The sequence below is a fragment of the Cryptomeria japonica genome, chromosome 7 (genome assembly GCF_030272615.1).
Source record: "Cryptomeria japonica chromosome 7, Sugi_1.0, whole genome shotgun sequence".
In the NCBI taxonomy this organism is placed as follows: domain Eukaryota; kingdom Viridiplantae; phylum Streptophyta; class Pinopsida; order Cupressales; family Cupressaceae; genus Cryptomeria; species Cryptomeria japonica.
Window position 1 is genome coordinate 672015028 of NC_081411.1, and position 13676 is coordinate 672028703.

A 13676-nucleotide genomic window follows, 5' to 3' on the forward strand; every position below is an offset into this window, starting at 1 on the left:
GTGCGGTCTAAATCTGATCACTATATATATTTCAAATCTAATGGTGATCATTTCCTAGTTATTGCCTTGTATGTCGATTACATGTTATTTATTGGGAAAGGAAAAGGTTTGATTGCAGAATTAAAATTACAACTCTCGACAAAATTTGATATGAAAGATATTGGTGCAGCAAGACACATTCTGGGAATGGAGATTGTAAGAGATAGACAAAACAAAAAGATTTGGCTAGGCTAGAGTAAGTATGTTGGTACTATTCTGAGAATATTTAATATGCAAGATTCTATACCATTGAGTGTTCTTGTTACAATGGGAAAAAAGCTTTCTAGTTCACAATGTCCTACATCCCTATTGGAGATAGAAGAGATGAGTCGAGTACCATACCAAAGTGTTGTTGGAAGTTTGATGTATGTTATCGTTTGTACAAGACCATATATTGCCCAAGCAATGGGAGTACTTTCCCGTTACATGTCTAATGCAGGAAGAGCACATTGGGATGCAGTAAAAAGAGTTTTTAGATACTTGTGGGATACCTCAGAGTACTCTATATGTTTTTATGGGATAGGAAATGAGCATTCCTTCGATATTAGAGGCTATGTGGATTTAGACTGGGCTGGTGATGTCGATAGAGTAAGATCAACTAGTGTATATGTGTTGACATTATTTGGTGCTGCAATCAGTTGGATGAGAAAGCGACAGGCTGTGGTCACTTTGTCCACAACAGAGGCAAATTATATGGCAGCAACTCATGCCTGCAAAGAAGCCATTTGGCTTAAGAGATTATGTTCAGATATAGAGTTTAAATAGGTTACAGTGACAATTTATAATGACAGTCAGAGTGCAATCTGCCTAGTGAAGAACCCAACTTTTCATGCCAGGACCAAACACATGGACATACAATATCATTTTGTGAGAGATATGGTTCAAGATGGTAGGGTGAAGCTGGACAAGGTATAAACTTTGATGAATGTTACTGATTCATTAACTAAACCCATGAGCACAGAGAAGTTCAGATGGTGTTCAGATTCTATTGGCCTCTTGGCCCCTAACTATTTAGACCATGGTAATATGGATCCCCTGACTCTTGCAAGGTATTCGACAAGTGGGAGAATGTTGAGATACATGTGTCTCAACCTTGCAATTTTTCAGTAAATAGTTCTAAATATAGGTGGGAGGTTTCCCATGTGTCGGTGCCTTCCAAAAAGGTATATGAGTTGTCAAAATATGTCTTGTCCATAGTATAATATAGGAGGGCCATTTTTTGAGATTATATGACACATTTCATGTTAGTTATGAGGCTCAAAAATAGGGGATAAGAGTTTAGACGTGAGTAACTACTTTTAACCTGGTTTTCTTATCTTGGAGAAACAAATGTCCAGGGTGGGAAACACGTGTCATGGAGTTTTTCCCTTGGTATTGTAAAACCACAAATTGTTTCCAGGTTGTAAAATTCCTATATAATGAGGGCTTGGGGAGGAGTTTACATTATGGTGTTTAGTTTGCAAGGCTGGGTGCTAGAAGGATGCTAGTGAAGTCTCTTCGAGCTTGAGTTGAGGTGATGCTCTTGTAAGAACTTGCATTGCAAGTGTATTGTAATCTCTTGTTGATTTGTTAATACATTATGCAAGTTTTAGAGTGTGGCATTTTTCACCCTTATGGATTTTCCCCACAACAATCATTGTGTTATGTGTTTATTGTTTTATTTCTACTCTATGTGATTCATGTGATCTCTGTAATAGTTAAGTTGAAATTTGCATAATCGTCCTCTCAAGATTAGCGTAGGAAGTGTTTCCACACACCTTTTCTTCCTTACAATGGGTAGAAAGAGATTTTGTCCTTGCTTTGTGAAAACTTGTGATGTCATATATAAAGCTTTCCTTCTATTCCATGTGTCATTTACTATCCTTATCAATGCGTCTTGATGTATGGGTCCCTAGAAAAGTGGGTTTTTATTGTATTTTAATAGACCCTTTGACACCTATGCTTGACATAAAAGATATTTGTTTTGGATATAGTTATAGATTTGGTAGGTTCGACTCAAGTGTATTTGAATTTAATCTTCTCATAAATCCCTTTGGTCTTCTGACAAACCCCTTAAAAAATAGGTTATTTTTGATGTGTTGCAAACCACGTTTTTCATTACAAGTGCCTAATGTCATGCTTTCAATGGTCTAACATAGATAGTTTTAATGAGGGCCCATAGGGGTCCATCCCATAGGGGTCCATCCACGGCTCTTGTCTTTGCATTTGCATTCATTTTGACAGTTTCCTTCATTTATTTTAGTGATTCAAAGATTTCAAATTTTCCTTGGTCTTTTTGTATAATTTCCTTCATGTTTAAGAATTTGGTTGCATGTGCCTTTGATAAGACTAGTTCCAAGTTCATAGGATGACTATAGCCTTCATTAGCTAACCATACAAATAGCCTGCTCCTTTCTCTGTATGTGTGGACAAGCTCATAAGAGTCAAAGAGCTTGAGGTTATCCTAGGACCTTTGAAGTATGTGGGCAATCTTCAAGTTGGTGGCTTTTCTCATCTTACATGCATTAATGATAATTAGGGAATTACCTTCAATGATGAGTTTTGTAATTCCCAATTCTCTAGCTAGAATGATACCTCTTAGGAGCACCAATGCTTCTACAAAATAAATTGTTCTAGGGGGGACACTCATTACTATTGATTTCTTGATGCATCCTTCATGATCTATAACTACACAACTAGATCCTAATAGTCTTGGTTTACCACGCGATGTTCCATGAAAATTTAGCTTGAATGAATCTCTAGGAGGAGGGATCCAAGATATTTTGGATTGATCTATCTTTTGGGCTCTATGAACCAAAGAAGAATCCATGTAACAAATGTTAAGATCTTCCCAACACTTAAATATGTGGGCATCCCACTTTGAAAATTGAGAATCTATAGTCTTGTTGTTTTTAACGTGTGAATTAGCTACCTCTTCAATTTACTTGATGATGTTAAAAATGACCGACTATCTCTTAGTTGTTTTTTTTGAAATATTCTTTTGTTACATGCCAAATACCATAAACAATCATTGGTGGGGTTGGAACCCACATGCAATAAAAAAAGATAATTTATGAAGTATTGGCTAGCTAGTATACGTATCCCATATATTATTGGGAAATGGATCATACCATCATATCTTACTCATGATGGTTGACCAATATAATTGACTAAAGGGACAATTGAGAAATAAGGATCCACATCTTCCCACGTTTACTCACACAAGACACACTTGAATAGCTCTACAATTCCCATTTTATTTAGCCTTGAACTTGTGACGATCCTACTTTTTAAAACCAATGAAGAGAAGCACCCTATCTTACGGAGAACAATGCCATTCTAGCATAAAGAGTATGCCCTTTTCTGACCTGACAAATTCCCCCAAGACTTTAGAGATTTGTAGCATTGATAGAGTATTTCCTTGAATTTTAAGGAGCCTAAGTGATTTTTTCTTGTTGGTCAGATAGGATTGTTATTCTAGATGGTTAGGTGCTCTTGATGGGAGATTTCTCATGAGAATCATGTGGCAATTAGTTGATATCCTTCCATCTAGCATCAAAATGATTTGATTTAGGAAAATCGAAGTAATCTCGAACCTTTCATCTCCACCTCAAAGATACGATGTCTTTGGCCTTTTGACGTTCGGGGAGATTTTTAAGGGTGGATACCCATTCCATGAATCATCTTAGAATAGCGCATGTGACCCATGATTTTCTTAACAAGTAACGTAAGGTAGTAACAAGTTTCTTTGTAGGATACTATAAAATTCCACATGGAAAAACCCTTAGGAGGATTAGAAATGGAAAATATTTGGGAGGGTAAATATGAGTAGAGGTATTTACCTTACCTAATTCTGCACCATTTAGCTATGGGGTTGTTGTACATCTTCCATGCTAATTTGTCTCCCAAGTCTATATTCCTAACCTCTACATTGAGTATACCTACACCTCCTTTCATCTTATGATTGTAGATAGCTTTTAGGGACAAAAGAGGATTTTTATTTTTACCATCTATATTCCCTTTCCATAAAAAAATTGCTTACTAGTTTTTCTATGCCTAAAATAATGTCTTTAGGGACTTTGACTACTTGCATGCTATTTTTGTTTTTAATTTACAAAAAAAATGAACATCTCTTAACAAATGGATGAAACTTAGAGAATATTTTATGGTGTTGGATTGCATGTATATTTTTCAAATGTGTTCATCTATTCATGGTTATTCAAACATATCATTATCAAAAAGGGAAATGTGGATTATGTGACCAAAAGTGTAAACCCTTGTATAAGCCTCTCGATATATAATGACTATTGATTAAAATGTTTGTTATTATTTTTATTCAATTTAAAGATAATGTACATATTTAAGTATTCATATTTTATAGCTTTTTCTAATGAAAGCAATGTCAACAATAATAATTCTATTTGTTAGTCATTGAGTTTTGTTTTATTATTTATTAGCCACACCCTTCACAAAAAGTTGTACTCAGCCTATTCTATTCTATATTGGCAATGCATAAGCATGATTTTTAATTTGATGTATGTAAATAATGTAGTAATCTATATCTATTATTTATAGGCATACTTGTAGCGTAAGTATTAAAGAAAATAGAGCTATTTGAAAAATAGAAGTTTTTATTGTTATTTTGAGTTTCATGGTTATATTTTCTTTTAATTAATCTATCCTTTTTCTATTTGACATTATTTGTTTATACAATTCCATACGATATGACAAAAAGAACATACAAACTAATTTGAGTAATTATTAACAATCATACAATTTTAAGATTTTTTATTATGTCTACATATTTTCTTATGACATATTTTATTATTCATCATTAGAATAAGAGAAATAGATCAAGAAATTTTACTGTGATAATAGTTGCCTAAAATTCACAGTTAAATTATGTACATATATTTACTTATGAACATATTAAATCACATTCCATTATTCATCAAAAAATAAGAATATTAGATCGAGGAAAATGACTTGTTACATTTATTGAAAGGAGATGCAAATTTTAAATGGATCAGTTTTATAGACATTTTTATAGATTCTAAAAACATTTTATAGTGTAAAAATATTCTGCACAATTTAGATTTTTAAATTAATTTGCATTCTTTCATATTGAAAAATTGATATTTTATATTCATTCATTTATATTATAAACAACGATCATTGTTTTTATAGATTCTGCAATTTTACACCATTCAAAATATTAAGACAATTTTTAAATTCTACAATTTTACACCATCCAAAATATAATTCAAATATATAATACTATCCACACAACCATTACACCTCTTCATACAAATGTTATCTTATTTGAAAATAAGTTACATATAATATCATAACAGAAGAGGGGGGACATAGACAAAGATATGTAGACAAGCAAGGAAAGTTGAAACAACCCATGTGTTGTTTGTTATTCAGGATGGACGAGGTGTGATTCGAGCTTCCAATGGATACTTCATGGACATGAGCACGTTCGTAATATCCCGAGTAAGATCGGGAGGACTACCTTCCTTAACGCATCCCCACTCGAATGCTTTAAGCAAATTGGCAAGAGTGATGGGAACATACACGCTCGCCACGTCCATTCCTGCGCACACCCGCCTTCCTGCTCCAAACGGAAGATATGACATTCTCACCTCATTATTCCCCAAAAATCTCTCAGGCCTGAACTCCTCCGTCTCTTCCCATACCTCAGGATCATTCGACACGCTATGTAGATTGAAAAGGACTGCTGACTTTGCAGGTATGATGATGCCCATCACCTTACACTCTTTTTGCGTCTGGTGAATAACCCCAAGTGGCGCAATTGATTCTTTTCTCAGCGTTTCCTTCACCACACTTTGCAAGTACGGCAGCTTCCTCAAATCCTCTAAACCGAACAACCTACCTTTTCCTTCCTGCGCTGCTTGGCTAATCTCATGATAAGCCCTCTCTTGGACTCGAGGATTAGTTATCAGGTAAGCCAGAGCCCATTCAATGGCCGTAGATGTGCTGTCTACTGCAAGAAGGCACAGCTCATACATACTGAAAGCTATTTCTTCATCGGATAACTTGGACTTGTCTTCACCTTCCTCCCCTTCGTCAATGGATAGTAAACAGTTCAAGAAACTGCTGGGAGCACTTCGCTTAAAGTATTCTCTATAACTGCGAGCAAATCGGATTAAAGGCACCAGGAGACGCAGAACATCAGCTCTCAGGGACTTCCATTTTCTTTCCGTTCTGATTGATGAAGGAACAAAGAAACGAGCAGGAGGAAATGAATCCAAAAAAACATCTGCATCTTTAGTCAGATTAATATCTTCTTCTATGAATTCTTCCAGCTTGGACAAGAAATTCTCGTCTTGAAAGTCCAAGCCAAAGCATAAGTGGGCCATAAAACTCATCCCCATCATTTTCAAGCCATGAAAGGGCCTCACCACACCATTCTTCTCTTTCATCTCTTTTTCTAGTTTGTTGATGAGTTTATTCGCAGCTTCCTGGTGGGAAGAGCTCTGAAGTACAACGTGGACGGGGCTGAGAACATTGTTGTGCAGAACCTTTCTGAGCTTAGTCCAGTGCTCGTTGTACGGAGAACTAATCATAGTCCTGAAAGAGGCACTAGTAAATTGCCTAGAGTAGGGTGACGGTCGACCAGAAAAATTGATGGCCTGGTTAACCAGGGCCTCCCAGATTGGAGCTTGGCCGGTGAGGACTACCAGTGGCGATGGGCCCATCCAAACTGTGATGACAGGACCATATGTTTTGGCCATGTCTGTCAAGGTGGAAAGAAGATTTCCACCCTTACTTAGCTGATGCAAGTTGCCTAATAATGGCAGCCTTGGTGGAGATGGAGGCCATTTCGTCTCTTTAGTTGATGAGAACAGAAAAGCTAGAGCAACAAATTTGGAAATGAGTGAAGCTGCTACAAAGAAAATAAACGTCCCTTGTACAGTGGGATTATGAAGGAAATGAAAAGCGGGAAGATAATTCACAACAACCAGCGTTTGCTCCATCACAAATGAATGGACTGCTTAGAGAGCTGCGATTGTCGTTGCAACTGATGCATAGATTGCACATATAAATACACTGAGATGTCCGATTTTGGGGTATGTTCGGAGTTGATTTTCTTTTCAAAACGTGAAAGTGTTCGTAAGCATTCTGGATTTCTATCCTGCTACGCATGTGTTTAGGCTGTGCTGTATTCCACATAATTCTAAGACCTTTACAATATTCAAGATAAACGGTCCACGGTTCTCAATATACACGATTTAAATGTCTTTTCCACCATAAGAAAGATTTTTTTTTTGTAGTCCACGATGTGAGGTGGTCAAGAACGAATTTTTTATCTAACTGTGCTACAAATGAGGCATACATACATTACCCCCAATGGAATTTGAATTTGTGACCTCTCTTTCAAGAGAACAAGTTCTCCACCATTAGGCCAATTTTAGCTGTAGAAATGAGAAAAATATCACTACTATAGCAACAATAGTCATAGTCATAGTCATAGTCATAGACCAAATATCACTTGTTCACTATCATAGTTCAAAACAAACAGTCTTTAAACCACACTAAATTGCTTCAAACCTTTCCATACAAACCATGTACAACATCTTAGCAACAAATCATTGAGATCATCAACTTGAAATTCAAAGATCACAACTCAAATAATGAATTCAACTAAAGAAATTGAAGAAATGAAAGTAGCAGGTGTAGTGTGTAAGACTCCCAACTAGATCAATAACTCCTCTCCTGAAATCTCCAAGCTAAACATGTTGAAATGAGAGGGTACATAACCATTGGAGCATAAAGAACCAAAGTAACATCTGAATGTCGCCCTCTAATGACCAAAGAAGACTCCATCATTGAATCCTTTGTGATTCTCAATATTCTCCCAGTAGGGACTAGAACCAAGAACCAATATTTGATAAAACCAATGAAGAATAGGAGCATCACACCTCTATCATGAATGCCCTTCATTTGCATCCTTCAATTTGTTTCCAAACTTCTTTATTTTCTCTTGAATTTCATCCATTTTTAATAAGGTCGTGGCTCAAGCTAGGTGTAGTCTACAAAATGCAAATGTTGAGGGATAAGATCACACAAACCATGTGAATTTTAATATGCAAGGGAAGAAATGAATGGGAGAAAACAACCAAACAATGAAACCTCCAAATGAAGTCGTTGATGACTTGTCTTAGGGTTTGAGTGATGATATTGTTGAGAGAGGATATATCAAGAAGTATAGTTCTCCAAGTCCATGCATGAATGAAGAATGCTAGGAGAGTGGAGAAGATGAAACACCACAACTAGTGAGCATGAGCACATAGCTAAAAAACATGCTTGATAGAGTCCTTTTGGTGCAAAATGGACACACTAGAGGTGGGAAGATGAAAGAGAACCTATCACTAACAAGTAACTTGATATGGAGCACTTTCTATTGATTTCCAAATTTGAAAGCTTAACTTATTCCAACATGATTTTTTAAGTTTGCATTTCTATTTAGTATTGAGTCTTGGCGCGAATACAATAGTTGGAAGTAGTTGTTTGTAAACGATTTTAAGAGGAAATTTTTGCATATTTTGTGTTGGGTCATTTCTAATCCTTCAGGAAGTTATCATGGTAAAGGGCAAATAATGAACAGACCAGCAAGAGAGTCACCATCTATTGAATATTGAAAAGAGGATATTTGTGTCAAGATGACAAATTGAATAGGCCTTTTAACTGTTGCCTGAAGAACCAGTTGAAATTGGTATGGTGCCACAAATCACAAAAGACTTGAATTCCTTTCTTAAAGAGTTATTTCCATTCAAATTTTTAATATAGCCAAGAGTTTTTCCATCCCACTGAATTAGATGGTTCCAGTAAATGGAAGAAGTAGCAAAGCTAAGACCATGACTCATAGGTTGGTCAAAACAAGTAATTTTGCTAGAGGCTATTTGTCAAGCAGACCAAATAGAGTTAATATTCACAAACCCACGAGTTTTAAAAATATGTGAACTTTTAGATTAATGTCCAAATCCACAATTGTGATATTAAATAAAACTAATAATTTCACCTTGGTATGCAAAGGGTACACTAAAGAGGCATTGAAGGTCAATTAGAAAAAAATTGGTCTATTTTTTGCATATATTTTTAGAACACATATCTTTGATTGGTAGACCATTAAGAAAATCATATTGTTTGCACAACATAGGTCTTAATAGATAAGTGAAAGCTTAGAATCAACTATACATCCCAAATATGATTGAAATAAACCATTTGAATTAGGAAGATAATTCAACTCCAAAACCAACAGGCCCATCTTATGTTAGTAATAGGGAGAGAGAGGGACAGGTATATGATGAGGAAGATATATGAGGGGGAATAGATAGAGGGGGTAAATAGATAGAAATAGTGGATTGAAATAGAGAGAAAGATGAGATAGAGATGGAGATGGACAAGGAGATGGATATGGAGAGGAGAGATATAGAGAGAAAGGAGAGAGGGATAGATTGAGATGGAAGAGATAAATATATATAGAGAGAGGTAGATGAGGTAAAAAAGATAAAGATAAAGATAGGAAGTGATATATAGAGAGTGGTGGAGAGAACAAGAGATGTAGGGGTAGAGAGATGGTAATAAAACATTTGGTATATAGACAAAGGGAGAGATGGAAGAATAAATATGGAGAGATAGAGATAGACATGGAGACACTTCTAGAGATAAGGGGGAGAATAAGATATAGGGAGAGAGGAAGAAGGAGATATTAAATAAATATATAAAGAGAGGTAGAGGGAGATAAATAAAGAGAAAGATATAGAGATATAGAGGAATATATAGATATAGGAGAGGGAGAGATAGATAGATAGAGATATAAAAAGTGAGATAGACTAATTAACATTCAAAGAGATAGGGAGACCCTCATAAAAATAGATAGTGGAGATTGAAAAATAGAGTTGGAGAGAGGGGGAGATAGAGACAGGGAGAGGGAAATAGCGAGAGATAGAGCAAGAGAGATAAAAAGTGGGGGATTGTCACGAACCTTATTTTTTCAATAATTATTTAATTAGGAAAATAATGTTTATTTTTCAAATCAAATTGAAATGAAATGATAATAGAACTATTAATGAAATATGAAAGGATGTCGAATGTACTGATATGATTTATATACAATTGAATGAACACTAATAATTTTTATTGTAAATTGGGATCATCATTGCTAATGAGCGATTGAGTGCAAAGTGAATGCAGGAACAGGTGAACAATGATGAAGACAAGAACATGGTTCAGGTAGAGTTGTCTTAGCTCTTGTATTTCAATAGGATAGATGGAATCTCTCACACACCACATTAGGATTTATATTTGCATCTTGAAAGATGGATGATTTAAATGACTTTTTTTAAGTGTTTGTTCAAATTGAAATGATAAATTTAGTATGAGTAGTAGATTGATCTAAATAATTATACATGTGTATTGATTGCATGATGTGAGTGGCGATTGAATTGAATTTAAGTTGCATAAGTAATGGTGAAATATTATGCTTTATTGTTAAAAGAGATGAAGCGTATAAACGATTCAAGAATGAATATCGACCCTAGGTTTTATGTTCTTTTTAGACATGTATAAATGTATGAAAAAGTGTACTTATAAATTTACTTTTGTAAATTTGTCAATAGTCTAAAATATATATGTATATAAGATATTGAATCAATCATATACATATATATCTATATAGTTATAAATATCAAATCATCGTGAAATATGATTACTTCTTGAATTTTGGTTATATCTGCATAATCATTTGAGATTAAAATAAATATATATACATGGATCGACCATATCCTTATATGAATCGACCATATACTTGTATGAATCGACCATATACAAGTATATACATATGTAATTAAGATATATAAAAACATATTTTTAAAATTATGAATATTGTTTAATGAAAAACCAAAATATATATTTACATATATGTTTAATTTGTTAAACAAAGATTAATATTTAAATATATATATATATATATATATATATATTAACTATATATTAAAAATATAATAAAAATGAAAATTAAAATAAAACAAATTAAACAAATTAAATGCAAGTGGCGGGTATTAGTTTAAAGAGAATTAAGCAAATAAAGAGGGTGGACGATAGTAATATCGACCACCCCCCTTAATTAAAGGGAGGGGTCGGTATTACCACTGCCCATCCCTCCTCCCTTTTTGTATACAATTGCACCACATTGCAAAGACCCCTCCTCGCAAATGCTAAAACAAACTCCACGTTGTAGGCCAAATGCGGTGGGAGGTAAGTGAAGGTGAGTTGTTTTAAAGGATACACATCAATGACCACCCTCCTCCCTATTTTTTTAAAACATACTCCACGTTGCAAGTAGAAACTTTACTGGATAAAGCTGTCCCAATCACCACGTAGCAGATCCAATATGGTAGTTGGCTAGTTTTATGTGAAGTTGCATTAATTAAGGCAGGCGTAGTTTAGAAGGAGTCAACACACCTCCTCCCTTTTAAATATGTTGCAAACCATGACCACTCCTATTAGAGATACTCCATGTGCAGATAGAAAACGGCTTGCAGAACTTAAAGAACATTAACCAACCACTCCTTGTTAAATTACATCCACATTGATACTGCCATTTAATATGGCATGAATTAATAGAGATGTGGTTACCAGCCCACGTAAACCCATCATTATCCACCATCATCGAGCCTATTAGTGGGGAGAAGTCATAGGGAATTCTAGGATAAATAGAGGTGGGGAGGAAGGAAGGGAGATTCATTCGCATCCAAGGAAGGATGGTAGACTCAAGAGGAAAGAATAGAATAGAAGAATAGAGAAGATGGAAGAGGAAAAAAAAGGAGATGAAACTAAGGATTAGAGAATGGAAGGAAGAAGAGAAAAGTACTAGAGATTTAGATGTGTTTTACGATCAAGTCGTAAGAGATCAACCATGATCATCTCAGATTTAGAGTCGAATTTTAGAGTAAAGTTTAGAAATAAAAGAGATAGAAAAGAGTGATAGGAAGGATGGAGTTAGTAGAAGAATTGATAGATGGAGAGCGACAAAGAGTTTGTGAACCATCTTGGAAGAGAATGGGCAAATGTGAAGAGGGAAGCAAGTCCATCGCCTCAAGCCAGTAACAAGAGCATAAGGAGGTAGGATCTACCTTAATTCTTTGATCATTATGCAAGGATAGTGAGTGATTCATGAAGTTATATATAATTATTTATTAGAATAAAGTTTGATTGAGTCAAGCCATGATTAGAACAAAATTGTTTGAACTCACTTTTGAATAGTCTTATAGAGAAATGTATTATGAGGTATATATGATAAAATAACTAAGAACATGCATGGAAGATGTTAAAAAGTAGTAGGAATTGCATTATAGGTTGCTTTACATATTCTCTAAAGGATGATCTAGTTTTAGACCTATGCAATATACTAATGGAAGAGTTAGAGTCGAAAGAGGATCATTGTTAATTGTTCAAAAATTACGTTCATGTAAATAGAGATACAATAGTGAAATAATTTCTCTAAGGTTGTTGATAAACTTAGTAAAACTCTCATAAATGAGATTATCCAATCCTCTAGAAATTAAGTAAGAGGATAGAGAGAGAAACTTGGAGATTGAACCACGAAGAAGATGAAATAATAGGATAACGACTTATTAAATAGTGAAGTTATTTTGATATCACAAGGAAAGACTTAGACTTTCAGATTTTGCAAAGAAAAATAATGATGGTTATCGAGTGTCTCATTTGAAAAGCCTTATAGATAGGTGTTTTATGAACTTGTATCATATTAGATTGCCGTTATGGTAAAGTAGTGAAGTCGGTGTGTTAAGTTTTAAATCATGAAAAGTCACATATTAGTATTTAAACTAAATATGATGTTTTGAGAAAAGAGGTAAATGAACCACGACACTTGGAAGATAGAGAGAGAGTTTAGACGAGATAAACTTAGAATTCTAAACCATAAGAAATGGAATGCATGTTAATGATTATGCTATTTAAACATTTTAATAATTGAATAAAAGAATGTGTACTCATTCTATTCAATTTATATGTAAGGTACATACATGTGTTACACCTTCTTAATATTTTAATCTTGTCTTTAAATTGCTTGAAAGATAGAAGGGAGAGATTGTCTTCTTTTAGATGTATATTTGATTATCCATAAAAGATTGTTTCCTGTCAGATAGGATTGGTTGTAATAAAAGATTTATTTTATCAATTTCTATTCAAACAAAAGATTGTCTTCTTAGCATAGTATTTTTATCTTGCAAGAAATAGTAAGCTAGAATTAAAAGGTGAAAGATTGTCTTCTGTATGAATTTATGTGAACAAAGCTAGATAGGCTTGTGTTTGTGGAAAGTTACCTTTCGGGACGGGTGCCGAATGTGGATTATAGAGAGAATAGTTGTTTTTTCCAACTATCTATTTTGTTGTGCATGGCATTATACTTGGCCGAGTAATTATTTGAATTATCCATAGAAATAGATGGAATTCTTTTATTTTATCCTCTCTACCACATCCTTGAATGATAGTGAATGCTTGTTTCTTAAAAGAAGTAGAAAAATGAAAATGCTTGTATCATCTAGGCACGCACCAGATTCCATCTTGTCTTTCGAATTTCTTTTGCTAAGCAATTCGTGCAGGGT

General features: G+C 34.5%; 2 protein-coding genes across 2 annotated transcripts; one reads left to right on the plus strand and one right to left on the minus strand.

Annotated features, from left to right (window-relative positions):
* The first annotated feature begins 444 nt into the window (after window positions 1–444).
* LOC131856936 (secreted RxLR effector protein 161-like) lies at window positions 445–804 on the plus strand. Its single transcript, XM_059208896.1, has one exon. The coding sequence runs from the start codon at window positions 445–447 to the stop codon at window positions 802–804; it is 360 nt and encodes a 119-aa protein (XP_059064879.1).
* A 4640-nt stretch (window positions 805–5444) lies between these two features.
* On the minus strand, window positions 5445–7022 carry LOC131060490 ((S)-canadine synthase CYP719A21-like). The gene has a single exon (XM_057993730.1). The coding sequence runs from the start codon at window positions 7020–7022 to the stop codon at window positions 5445–5447; it is 1578 nt and encodes a 525-aa protein (XP_057849713.1).
* Window positions 7023–13676: the final 6654 nt, after the last annotated feature.